Here is a 14,058-nt window from a genome sequence, read left to right as displayed (position 1 = left end):
GAGAAAGTTGCTGAAACTTTATGGGAAGAAGCCAGAGAATTCAAATTACCCCACATAAATTCCTTCCTCAGAAACTTCCTCCAGAACCTTCAAAGGGATAAGAAGCCAGGGGAATATCTGAAACCAGTGCTTTGCCTTCGGGGCCCTGATTGTGTAACCTACAGAGGAGACAGACCTGTAGCCTCCAGTTCCTTTCTTCTGCGGCTCACCCGGGGCCATTTAATGATGGCACCTCAACCAGAGAAATTTATTTGAACCAATTCCATTTTTCATTTGAAGAATCCATTAAAAGCGTGGGGGCAGGAAGTGGAAAACAATTGGCTCACAAGTGATTTCTGGATCATCAGAGAATTTCCATTATCTGTGCAAACCCTGGATAACTTAGTGGTCTCTACTAGAATTTTATAGCAAAAGTCCACCAAAATGATCAACAGACTTCTTTGCACTTCCTAAGGCATCCAATTGAATAAAACAATAATAACAGAGGTCTTCACCAAAAAATCCAAAGGTTGTAAGGCGGGAAAATCATCTCCTTTATTCAAAATAAAGGCTTCTCATCAAAACTTAAAAAAAAAAAAAAAAACTATATTTAATGCCATAAACCATTATGGTAATAATTATAATAAACAAACACTGAGTATCTACCATGTGTAAAAACTGGGAATTCAGATGTAGACAAACCAGAACAAGGCTACTGGGCAGGAAGGACACTTGATGTCTAAGTATCCATCCTAGACAATCACATCCTAGACTAATCACGATGTTTAATCCTGCGCCACCACCTATGCCAACGAGCAGAGCTGACCTCATTGGTAGCTGGTATACGGCCAGGGGGATACACATATAAGCCCATATTCATATCTAAGCCTTGGGAATACCAAAAATAGATAAATCTACTAGGGAAATAAAGCTATTAAAAACATAGTAGGAATGCTTTTGCTTCCTTTTACAATCAACTGTTTTGAATAACCTGTTACAGCGTCCTTCCCTGTTTATAAATAACTGAAGACTGATCAAAGAATTGAGTTCTTTGCCACAAAGCTTGTATAAAAACCCAGATAAAAAGAATTTTTTTAAAAATTCGCATCTGCAGCAGATCTGAGATTTCAGGATTCTCACAGACAAGTGTGATCTAGAATGTGCTTAACTAAATTAACAACATACTTTTTATTATTAATAATCATATAGTATCACTTACCTTATTTTCAGCCTAATCTTGTTCACAACTTCGTCTATGTTTGCCAGAGACTACAATAAAGAAGGAAAAGTGCCAGCTATTATTTCGCTTCCCAGAATTCCTCTTTTACAGGGAAATGATGAGCTATAATGGCTATTGATGACATCTCAGAAAATGTAATCATAGAGTACAGTTCAATTTTTACTTAAAAAAAAAGTATAGCAGCAGTTGGTAACTACTGCAAAATCCAGCCTGGCATCTATTTTTTGTAAATAAAGTTTTATTGGAACACAGCCATGTCCATTCATTTACATACTATCTACAGCTGGCTTTGAGGTATAAAGGGCAAGCTGAGTAACTGCAACAGAGACTGAATGGTCCACAAATCCTAAAATATTTACTATCTAGCCCTTTACAGAAAGTTTGCCTGACCCCTGGTATATAGAATCATAAAAAATTCATACAAGAAATGTAGCACAAAAATGAATGAATATACACACAATATGGATAACTCTTACTAACATAATGTTGCACACACACAAAAAAGCCAGACAATAAGAGCATATACTGTGGGATTCCATTTATATAGTTCAAAAATGAGTGAAACTATTCTCTCATGTTAGAAGCCAAGATAGTGGTTACCTTTGAGGGAGACAGTGACTGTGGGGAGGCAAGAAGGGGCCATCTGAAGATGTTTTATTTCTTGATCTGGGTGGTAGTTACTTGGCTGAATGCATCTGGTGAAAATTCATCAAGCTGTACACTTAAGATTTGTGTAATCCTCCACATTAATGTTACACGTCAATAAGTAAATAAATCTATTTTTTCTAAGTGTATAGGTCCACTAGAAAAAAGTCTGGAAGGATAAATACTGGTACTTGTAATCTATACTAGTAGCTGGAATCTATGAAATCAGTAGCAGTAGTTGTAATCTACGAAAAGGAAGGATTTTAAGTTTTTCTTCTTTTTGCCTGAGTATTTTCTAATTGCTCTAACATTGACTATGCATTGTTATTGTAATTATAATAAAGGTATTTTTGTTTTTAAGGCAATGACAATAAAAACAAATGGACTATTTCCTACTTTAGCGAGCACAAAATGTGAGGAAATGGTGCCCCCTAATGGAATAGAGATGGTACAATTTTACAGCAGCATTTTAATTCAAAGTTTTAAAAATGTAATTTTGTAAGTCCTTTTTTCTCTCTTCTGCCAAAAGATATTTTATCTGAGAGAGAACTGGAGGTGATGCAGCAATTGTGTTTATAAATTGCTGCTGGCAACATGTGCTGGCAGGAGAAGAGGCGCCTGCCAGGAAAAGAGCTGATAAGGAAATCAGGTCACAAGTGTTTGAGATGTGACATGGGGCTATTCACATCTAGTCTACTGTTCTGACAAAGCCAATGGTTACTCAGAACTTTCAGAAATCCAAGGATAGACTGAGAGAAAGATAAATCTCAGAAAAGAAAAGTTATTTTAACTGAGGAATCCTCTGTCAAGTCTGTCATTTCAAAACCAGCCTTAGTATACATCACCACCGTGGTGACAGAACCTGAGTTGTAAGAGGACCTGGGTTTGGCAAATGTCTGCCACTAATAAACTTGCTGTACGTCTAGAGAGCAAGTGGCTTAACCTCTCTGAGTTTCTATTTCTTCATATGCAAACAGGCATAATAGTTCTTGCCTGGCTTATCTCTGCTGGAACCCACCCCTTTAAAAAAAAAAAATTGGTACTTAAAATTATTCTTGCATCTTTTCTAAAAATGGGAAATTACATCAAAATTAAAAATTGTAATCTATTTTAAATGGGTAAAACATATACATGAGCAAAAATCCAACTAGAAAAGGGCAGATAGTGAAAAGTAAGGCACCTCTACCCATCCGCCTGCCAGTTGTCTCCAGAAGCAATGGTTCTGGGGCAGTCTCTTTTGGACATTCTCAGAGATATCTAAGTATTTGAAGCACATCCATAACTTACATTCCCTTCTTTATATACACGCACACTGTCCTGCAACATGCTTTTTTCACTTAACAATATAACTTGAAGGTAATTCCACATCAGCAAATACTGATTTTTTGGTGGTATGGTAACCATTGCTTAAATTTAATACTCCTTAGATATGAAGGTCTTGCTTAAGCTACAACAATTTTTCCAAAAACAATAATTCAAAATATACTATGCCTTCAAACGTTCAACTGCATTTAAAAAAGCAAAAACCTGGGAATGACCTAAATGGTCATCAATAGAAAAGTTAAATAAATTAGGCCACATATATTTGATGGACTTTTATGCTGCCACTAAAGATACTGGGCAGGGAGGCTCTGAAACAACAAATATCACTTAAGATAACATGCTAATAAGGAGGGAAACACTTAAAATACCAAGTAGCCCATGAATACAGCTCTTAAAGGACCAGAAAAAATATCCTAAAATTATAACGCTTGACTTCGTGTTAGGTGGAGCCATGGGTGACCACTTGCTCTTTATCTTACAAATTTTCTACTGTGGAAGCAAAAGGGAAAGGGTGCTAACATTTTATGTGGATCTGTTCTGAAATACTCTTCTAGACATTTTACAAAAATGATTTCCCTTAATCCTCTCAATCATACTAGGCATGCTCTTTTCCTCTTCAGTGTCAAGAATGGGAAATCAGCTCTGAAAGGACAGATGCTTTGTCCAAGGTCATGAACGATGGATTTGGTTTAGGTCTGTCTGACTCCTGGGTCTCCACTTTTTCTTACTCTACCATGCTACCTCTATTACAATGGTCCCTCCCCTCCCCTCCCCTCCCCTCCCTCCCTCCCTCCCTCCCTCCCTCCCTCCCTCCCTCCCTCCCTCCCTCCCTCCCTCCCTCCCTTCCTTCCTTCCTTCCTTCCTTCCTTTCTTTCTTTCTTTCTTTCGGTTAATCCTTACCTGAGGATATTTTCTACATTGATTTTTTAGGGGGAGAGACAGAGACAGAAACGTCGATGTGAATGAGACACATTGATTGGTTGCCTCCCACACGCACCCAGACCAGGGCCAGGGATTGAGCGTGCAACCGAGGTACCTGCCCTTGACCGGAATCGAACCCGTGACCCTTCAGTCCTTGGGCCAACGCTCTTACCACTGAGCCAAACTGGATACGGCTACAATGGTTCTTGACCTGGTTTTTCTGCACTCCAACACAGCTGAGGTATATGACACACTCCTGCTATCAGCTTGGTGCCTCATGATGGCAGTGATTCTCACTGGGGCTGAGGCCTCTCTGGCAGGTGGGAAAACGCCCCATAGGAATCCAGACTGTCAACCCTGGGTGGAGGTGATACAGCTCCTCTTTGAGAATCATTCATCTAGTTCTGTTGTAATGTGGTTGTACAGTGTTAATTCCATCATTTAAAAATGCCTTCATTATTAAAAAGTATTTTCTGACTCTAATGGCAATTCTTGCTGATTACAGAAAATACATAAAATCACCCTCATCCCCAGCAGAGTATAATAACCATATGCATTTTGGTATATCGCCTTCCACTGTTCCTTCTATGCAAATACTATACTACATGGCTTTTTTCTTCTTTTTTTAATGTTTTTATTGATTTCAAAGAGGAAAGGAAAGGGAGAGAGATAGAAACATCAATGATGAGAGAGAATTATTAATCAGCTGCCTCCTGCACATCCCCTCCTGGGGATCGAGCCTGCAACCCAGGAATGTACCCTGACCAGGAATCGAACTGTGACCTCCTGGTTCGTGGGTGGATGCTCAACCACTGAGCTACACTGGCGGGGCCAAATACTATAAGGCTTTAAAAAAAAATTAAACTGGGATGATAAGCAATTTGGCATCTTATTTTTTTCTCTTAACAATACAGATGCAGAGCATTTGGGGGGATCATTAAAAATTCTGTATAAACAGCTCCATATAACTCTTTTTCAAAGTTATTAATTACATTTGTGTTTTTTTAATATAAATTTCATCTAGTTTCCCTAATCAAACCTCCAATGAAAACATGACAAATGGTTATCTTCAGTTTTCTACTAGGAGACTAGAAACCTGGCTACTCTTCAGAACCACCCAAGTGAGCCCTGTTAAATACAGGAACCCAAGTTCCTCACACCTGGACTTGGTGAGTTAGAAACATCCGGGGATATGTTCCAATCCATACTCCTGCCTCCAGGAAACCACAGGCATGCATTAGTTGTCATTCAATAGAAACACATACACACCATCCTCCTCCAAGTGACACTAAATTTATTCTTGATATACCAACATCTACTCTAAATATTCTGAACTCATAATTCACAAATATTTACTGCAGGTACATGAGCTATCCAGATGGGTTTTGCCCAAGATATAGCAATAGCTGAGAGAAATTATAAATCATGCATAGACTTTCTATTTATTACCTTTCTTTAAGGTCCATGGAAATCTGGGTTGGAAGATGAACTGCTAAGTGTAAATCTGGGATTGGGGAAATAAAGCTAATGCTGGCTCATAAATTTTTTGAGTCACCTAAGAAACTTCACTACACAGTATCATGTACATGAGGGCATAATAAGACAAGAAAAATAACTGAATCTGTAGAACAACAAATGTCTTATGCTACTTCAGTAGTTTAAAAACAAATACACACAAAAACATATCAGTAACATGTGAGAACCTAGTGGTTTCCTATAGAATAATTTTCAAATCTAACACTTTTGCTTTGGTGGGTCAGCAATCTTTTTTTTTTTTTAAATCCTCACCAAAGGATATTTTTTTCCATTGCTTTTTCAGAGTGGAAGGGAGAGAGAGAAACACCTATGTGAGAGAGACACATCAATTGGTTGCCTCCCACACGTGGCCTGACAGAGGCCAAGCCTGCAACCAAGATACATGCCCTTGGCTGGAACTGAACTGGGGACCCTTCGGTCCATGGGCCAACTCTCTAACCACTGAGCAAAATTGGCTAGGGCAAGTGTCAGCAATCTTGATAGGGTGGGGTAAATGAAATATTTTCATGGTTAAAATTATCTTTATATCAGTTTTTTCCAAATTTCCATGTCCAGCTAATTCCCAGAATTCCTTTTTCATAGAAAATGATGAGCTCTACGTCGTCCTGTATACCCAAAGGTTGTGGGTTTGCTTCCTGGTCAGGACACATGCCCAGGTTGTGGGTTCATTCCTCAGTTGGCATGCTTACGGGAAGCGGCTGATTAATGTTTCTCTCTCACATCAATGTTTCTCTCTCTTTCTCTCTCCCTTCATCTATCTTAAAAAAAAAAAAAAAAAAAAAGGAAAATTGTCCTTAGGTGAAAATTAAAAACACCAAACCCAACTGGCATGGATCAGTGGTTGAGCGTCAACCTATGAACCAGAAGATCATGATTTGATTCCCGGTCAGGGCACATGCCAGGGTTTCAGGCTCAATCCCTAGTAGGGGGTGTGCAGAAAGTAGCCGATCAATGACTCTCATCACTGATGTTTCTATCTCTCCTTCTTCCTTCCTCTCTCTGAAATCAATACATATTTAAAAAACAAACAAAAAACCAAAACTCTAATAAATGTCTTATATCATTAAAAAACAAAAACAAAATGATGAGCTCTAAAGGCTACATGCAATCTCAGAAGAGACAATCACATAGTAGGATGCCATGTTTTCCAACTTTAAGACATTAACATGCCCATTAGAAAAAGATGAGGATTTGTGGGAAGACAGTAACAATTATGGGGATTATGAGTTTCAGATTCAAATACCATCCAACTACATATTTCCATTTGGATGCCTAAAATATGTTCAAAACTGAGCTTGCCTTTACACCCTACTCCTAGCCTACTTGCCAGTGAGGCCTGTTTTTCCTCCTTACTTCCAACATAGGGTAAGGTACCAACACCCACAGTCTGCCAAGCTAGGAATCAAAGTTCAAAATCTTCACTTGGCCTATAATGCACAGCTTAAATGTCATTTCCTCATGGAAGCCTTTTGGGATCCCTCGGATGTGTCCTCTGCTTTCATAGCACTGAGCATGTTTCCCTCACGGCAATGCTCTCTCACAGGTAAGCAGAGCATTCTCTCTCTCTCTGTGCCTCTCTCACAGGTAAGCAGAGCATTCTCTCTCTCTCTGTTTTATTCTCATCATAAAACAAGCATGTTAACAAAGTGAGAATTTATCAGTTAAGTGTTTAGAATGGTGCCTGATGCATGAGAAGATTCCAATAAATGCAATAATAGTTGTACTAGAAGGGACAACTCTCTTGACAGCAAGTAACAAATAATTAATAGCTATACAAACAAGTCACTGTAAAGTCATAATAGTTTATTTATAACCTACTAATGGTGTAATTATTATCTATTAAGGTAGACTGGAAGCTCTATATTGGGAAGCGTATTTGCCTTGCCCATTCCTCTAGCCACAAATTTCTTACGGAGGTAGGTAAAGGAAGTGTTTTTTGTTGAATAAACGAGTGAATGTTAGGTTCTACATCCCTTCAACGACCACATTCTGTGTCTTCTGCCTCCAAAATAGCTCTAGGATCTTGTTCCCTCCATCCCAGCTCTACAGAGGCTCTCATCATCCCTCTTAAGTGATCTACCACAGCAGTCTGCTAACTGGTCATCCTGTCCCCAGTTTTGCTCCCTCCACTTCACCCTCCACATTGCTGCCAGATGAAATTTATCTTTCTTTAATCCTCACCAGAGGAAATGTTTTTATTGATTTTTTTTTTGAGAGAGAGAGAGAGGAAGGGAGAGAGGGAGAGAAACATTGATGTGAGAGAGAAACATAGATCGGAGGTATGTGCCCTCACCGGGAATCGAACCTGTGACCTTTCAGTGTATGAGATCATGCTCCAACCAACTGAGCCACACCGGCCAGGCAACACTACTAAAACCTAATTTATTTAAGATTGGTGTTAGGATATGTATGTAATATTTTGGTAGTACAGGCTTAAAATTTAGCCCAGTGAAAATCAGTTGTGTGGAAAATATTTAATTACAATTTCTAATAATATGCTCACTATACAAAGAATTCCACTCTAATATAACAGTATTTGGTATTAGCTACCCCCCCTCAAACTGGTTACAATGAAGTTTGATTTGAATTTTAAAACTCATTGTTTATCAAGGCGCCTTCGATTATATAGTATCGCACACCAATCATAACACTCAGGAAGAGCCAGAAGCCACTGAAATGAAGGAAACTCCATACTTACTTGCTCCGTGGGGAACAGGGTATTGATGTACTCCACAGCATTGAAATCTGCTCTATCTAGAGGATCCTGGCTTGGAAATACCTATATAAAGATAGGGGATTAGAAATAAACATCATCTTTCTGTCTTGTTTTATGTATTATTTCTTTCTTCCCTACTGGGTAGTAAATTCTTTGAAGGCAAAAACCAAATATTTTTTCATTTTATAAGGCTTAACACAACAGATGCTCAATAAAATATGTTGAAGTAAATCTTTAATTTTCACCAACATCTGTAATTTCAACATCTTGGATCTTGGTGCAACTAACAGAATATGCAACGCTGAAAAATTCCACAGAATCAACAAAATCCCAACAAAAAGGAAAAATAAGTGGGCTTTGTGCAAATCAGATTAAACCAGTTGATGACATGGCTGTGTTAAAGAAATCTTGTTAACAGACTTATGCACTATGCCTCAGCAATAGAATTCGCTATGCATTGAAGCATAGTGAATTTTTATGCTTCAGACAGTGTCCGGAAATGAAGAGCTGGTGATCAGAAACTCTCTAACAGAAAAAGGAATGCTGCCTTCTGAGAAACATAGTTAACTCCCTTCAAAAGATGCAACTTGAACAAGGTGGATTATGAAAGTAGTCAAGTGATCCCCTGGGCAGTGGATTTCACCAGTTCAATACAGTTATTTGGGTTAGCAAATTCTTTTCTGATGTCTGATTAGAGAAACCTGTGCTAGACCTCAATATCATTAATAGTAAAAATGTGCTCTTTTAAAATCCTTGTCAAACAATAACTGACTATATGACTTGTTTGTTCTATTAGAGCCCACTAGGTCCAAAGAGCAAATGCAATGTATGTCTTTTCTTTTGTCAAATGGAAGTGGGTGGGGAGCAGTGTGGCCTGAACACCAAAATCTTTGCCCAATGGGCTGGAATCCTCAGGATGAGCCAAATGAGCTTTGCATGGGTAATCCAACCACTCCTAGAAAAACACACATCCAAAAATCTATAAATGAGACAATACAAGTGACTTAGTACAATGGCAGACCCATAGTAAGTGTTAATGTTCAATAAATATTAACTATTTGTATATTATTATACAGATATTAACTAATAGTAGTAATGCTTTACTTTAAATGTGGCATAACCCCCTTTTCTTAAATCATATCCCTGCCAATTCTTTTAAGAGATATCTTCTCCCTTTATCAGGAGCAATACCCCCTACAAGGGTCTAAATCAGTGATTTCAAACTTTTTCATCTCATTGTCCACATAAGATAATAACTAAAATTCTGTGGCACATCAAAAATATTATATTTTTTTGCCGATCTGACCAAAAAAAAAAAAAGGTATAATTTTTATTCATTCACACTGGATGGCTATTGTGTTGGCTATTGCCACTTTTTTATTTGACAACCTAACGGAAAAGAGGTCAGTGCCCCTGACTAAATAGTCAGGTATTGCATATTTTAAATATTCTTGCAGCACACCGGTTAAAAATGGCTTGTCTAAATCACTATTTTCAATATCATTACTCTTTTAAAAAAACTCAATAAACTTGAAAAGAGAATTTGATCAACTAAAGAGTCCTGGGAAGGAAGAGAGGCCTCCTGGGAATATTCTTCAACCTAACCCAAACTAATCAACAGCAGGAATTCTCAACCATTTAAGTATGGGAAAGGGGTCCTTTTTCAACTTTTTACCCTCTGCTCTGCGATCCGCTTCGGAAATTAAAGTTACGCCCTCCCCTCAATTCGGAGTCACTCACAAGGGGCTAGATTGAGAATCGGGAGCAGCGGCACACCAGCCTGATAAATGAATGAACAGCTCTAAAACCCCCCAAATCTGAGGTTGCTACCCATGAAGTCCCACCTTCCAGGTTCATCCTTTACGGAAGCACAGCTTCTTTGCCCAAACACACCAGGATGCCCCACCCTCCAAAGGCAATCAAGGCCTAGAAAGAAAGGGCTCTCTCCCTTCCCTAGACTCAGAAACCCCTTCCCACCACCACCGCCCCGCAAACCTTTCCTTTCCCTCCACTGCCTAGCTCCCACCCCTCTGCCCGAAGGCCGCGGGTCCCCCGCGCCACCCCAGGTCCCACCCCCAGAGCTGCCGCGTCCTCCGCACTCTCCTCCCCTCAGGGGGCGGAACGCTCACTTGCTCGATGGCGAGCTGCACGTCAGGCGTGAGCTGCAGCACGGCTTCCAGCTCCTCCACGAACTCCAGTTCCTCCTCCTCCATCATCCCGCCGCCCCGCTCTCCCCGGACGCGCACCCCAACCCCGAGTCGGACCTCCCGCTGTCACCCAAGCCGCAGAGCCGCAGCGCTCCGGCTGCAGCTCTCCCGCAAGCTCGGGCTCTGTCAGCTAGCCGGGCACTTCCGGGAAGCCGGGCACTTCCGGGCTCCGGAGCACTCTGGGATAGCGGAGGACTGACCTCTGCTTGCCCGGAGGCGGCATTCGGGTCAGGTCCCGGGAGTTTTCCTGGAAATCCCTGTAGTCCGGCGTCCCCTCCCTGACCTCTCAGCTCTCCTTCAGATGGTGGGGGCCCTCGTCACCTCGCCTAAGGGCCCTGACATTGTGGAAGCCTGGTCGCCCCTGCAGGACCCCCCCAGTGAGGGTGAGCCCAGGCACCGTTGCGACCGACCGACGGCAACCCCCACGGGCCGCGAAGCCGGCGATCCTTCAGCTCCCGGGGCCCCTTTGGTCAGTGGCAGTAGGTGTCCCCCTGCCATCGGGGGAGAAATGACCCCAGCTGGTAAGTGGCGATGTTGCCAAAGACAATATGTAGGATGGGACAGAGTCCGCTTTCAGAGTTAAGTTCCCCTCGTGTCAAGCCTCTGGGCAGAGATTTCTGGGGGTGTCTGCAGCCTCCTCCTGGGGTGGGGGTGGGGACCTAGCTTAGCCAGTGCCCCGAGCTGGGAAAATGTTTATTTTCTGAGACTCTGAGTGTCTGGAGCCTAAGTCTCATTCCACGACTGATAAGCTGTGTGATCTTGAACAAATTACTGCATCTGTTTACCCTGCAAGGATGTGGTGAGGGTTAAATATAAAAAGCACTATAGAAATTTAAGCTAGTGATACAGGTAATGTTAGGGTGTCTATTTCTTATGCATCACAAAAGGAAAAGAGGCCAGATTACCCTGTGGAACCACTTTTCCCCCAGACACTTAACCAGACAATCGCAGCCAAAGGAAGAGGTGATTCACCAGTTAAACGTTGTGAAACTCGATGATGGAAGAGTCCCTGGCCCCTCTGAGCTTTTCCTAAATCTTATTTTATCAAAGTTGTAGTAAAGAAAAGATGGAAGCAACATAATTTCTAACAATAAAGGTAGGCTTAAAGTATAAATTAGCTATACAATAGATTATTGATTCATAAAATCATAGTTTTAAAAATTTAGTGACACGGAAAAATGTGCATAAAATATATCAGCAAGCAAACTGTGCAGCATGGTCCCAGTCTGTGTGCATGTGTTTTGTGCCTATAAAAATGAGAGCAAAGAAACAGTACTTTTCTGCAGGTGATGGAATGTACATTCTTCGTACATTTTTCCAAAATGTCTACAATGAGCTTGAAATACTTTTATAATCAGGAATATAAATGCCCCTCTTTTTTAAAAAAGAAAAAGGTCATTATATCCACCTGTCTTGGATTTTTTTCATTTTTTATGTTAAGGAATAATTTACATACAGTACAGTTCACCCATTTTGTTTATAAAGATGTGAGTTTTGATAGCTGTTTATAGTCATGTAACCACCCTCACAATCAAGTCCTAAGACAGTTCCATCGTTTCCCCCCGCAAATTCTCTCATGCCTCACCCCACCCCCTGGCAACCACTCACCAGATTTCTGTCCCTGTAATTTGACTTTTCCAGAATGTCATACAAATGGAAACATGTCACCTTTTGAGTCTGGCTTCTTTCACTTAGCGTAATTGCTGTTGCATGGCTCAGTAGTTTATTTCTTCTTGCTGAGTGGCATTCCACTATACGGTTAATGCCACAGCTGGCTTATCCATTCCCCGGTTGAAGGATATTCGTGTTGTTTCCAGTTTTGAGTGATGAATAAAGCTGCTATAAACATTCATGTGCAGGTCTTTGTGTGCATAAGTTTTCATTTCACTTGGGTAAATACCTAGAAGTGGGATTGCTGGGTTGTGTGGTAAGTATGTGTGTAACTTTATAAAAAAACTGGTAAACATTTTTTTCCAAAGTAGCCGTATTATTTTTTGCATTGCTACCAGCAATGTAGGAGAGTTGTGGTTGCTCACAGAGCTTCTGTTTAATGATCATAATAATAGCTAACATTTCCTGGCCCTTACTACACGTTAGGCACCATGCTAAGCATGCAGTGTCTCTTAATCTGCGTGGCAATTCTAAGGTTGGTAGTTATTTTCTCCATTAACAGATGAAAAAATGGAGATGTAGTTAAAAATGTAACAAAAACTTTCCCAAGGGTCCATAGCTAACTCTTCCTGCCATTCATTTCTGCCGGTAATAGGCACTAGGCTAGGTGCTGGGAATTTATCAATCAACAAAATAGGCCAAGTGCCTGCCTTCATGGAGCTGTTTGCATGTATGAAAAGGGTATTCATACAAGTAAATATGCAATGGTGATAGGTCTAATGAAAGACAAATAAAGCCCATGTTGCAAAACTGTTGTGTTAAGAGTATTCTGATTGGTCAGCAAAGGCTTCTCTGAAACAGTGATTTTTAAGCTGAAGCTAAAGGTTGGGGGTGGGGGTGGGAGTAGGGGATGACAGATGAAAGGAATGGTATATGCAAAAGCCACGAAGATGAAGAAACTGTCAGTGTGATGGGACTTTGAAAGCCAAGGGAAGAGTGATACAAGCAGAGGCTGGAGAAACAGGCAGTGCCAGATGGCGGAGGCTCTTGAAGGTCATGTTAAGGAATGGAAAACCTTGGAAGGATAATAAGCAGAGGAGTGGCATGGCCAGGTTTACCATGCCTATCATCAGCCCTAGTCCCCTCATTTTTGTTTTCTCTGTTTCTGAGCAGCCCACATTGTCATGGAGAGTCTCGTAACCAGGGTGACCATCTCCAGCAGAAATTCATGCTGCCCAATTTCCACTGATTGTCCTTTTACACACCCACTGTCACCTCTCAACTGCATTCCCCCTGCGACCCAAAACCTTTCCCTATTGGGAAGCCTTCAACTCCATCATTGTTTTTTCCCCCTCCTTTGCAGATAAGATACTGATAATGAATGTAAGCTGCACAGTACAAAGAGTGTAGGAATATAGAAGAGGAGAGATACAGGTGGATACTACATTTTTAAAAAACTGCTTGAAAATAATAACTGGCTAGACTGATTTGTTTATGATAAACAAAAGAGAGTAGTAACTTTAATAGAAGGGGAAGCCTGGAAAGACAGATTATATATACTTTTAAGATAAATAAAATATGGAAGTTTACAGACATGAGAGATTTGGGTATGAAAATAGGGGCATGTGATATTCTCACAAATGAGCTGGGCTTTTCCTTTTTAAATAATTTCCTTGTTATGCTGTGGGATAGGGTACAGATGACAAAGTATCACAGAAAACATATTTTCTACCTTGAAATTTCACCAAATGAGACATAAATTCAGTCTCTAATACTTAAACAAACATACACAAACCTTGGAGACCCTATCACTTAATAACAGGAGATCGTAAAGGATGGGTTGGAAAAGAAGTACTATAATAGGCTGTAGTGGAGTTGTG

At 40.5% G+C, this 14,058-nt stretch overlaps 1 protein-coding gene across 1 annotated transcript in view; it reads right to left on the bottom strand.

Annotated features, from left to right (window-relative positions):
* VPS53 (VPS53 subunit of GARP complex) overlaps nt 1-10,725 on the bottom strand; it is a 121,936-nt gene extending 111,211 nt beyond the window's left edge. The window contains exons 1-3 of the mRNA XM_081162258.1: nt 10,490-10,725; nt 8,343-8,423; nt 1,199-1,248 (exon numbers count right to left, since the gene is read on the bottom strand). Of these exons, the coding sequence (XP_081018384.1) occupies nt 1,199-1,248; nt 8,343-8,423; nt 10,490-10,576 (218 nt within the window). The 5' untranslated portion in view covers nt 10,577-10,725. The remainder of the gene's footprint in view (nt 1-1,198; nt 1,249-8,342; nt 8,424-10,489) is intronic.
* Nucleotides 10,726-14,058: the final 3,333 nt, after the last annotated feature.

This window comes from Miniopterus schreibersii (assembly GCF_964146895.1).
Source record: "Miniopterus schreibersii genome assembly, chromosome: 16".
Classification (NCBI taxonomy): domain Eukaryota; kingdom Metazoa; phylum Chordata; class Mammalia; order Chiroptera; family Miniopteridae; genus Miniopterus; species Miniopterus schreibersii.
The sequence above is the reverse complement of the archived record's forward strand: the minus strand, read 5'-3'. Positions and strand labels throughout refer to the sequence as shown.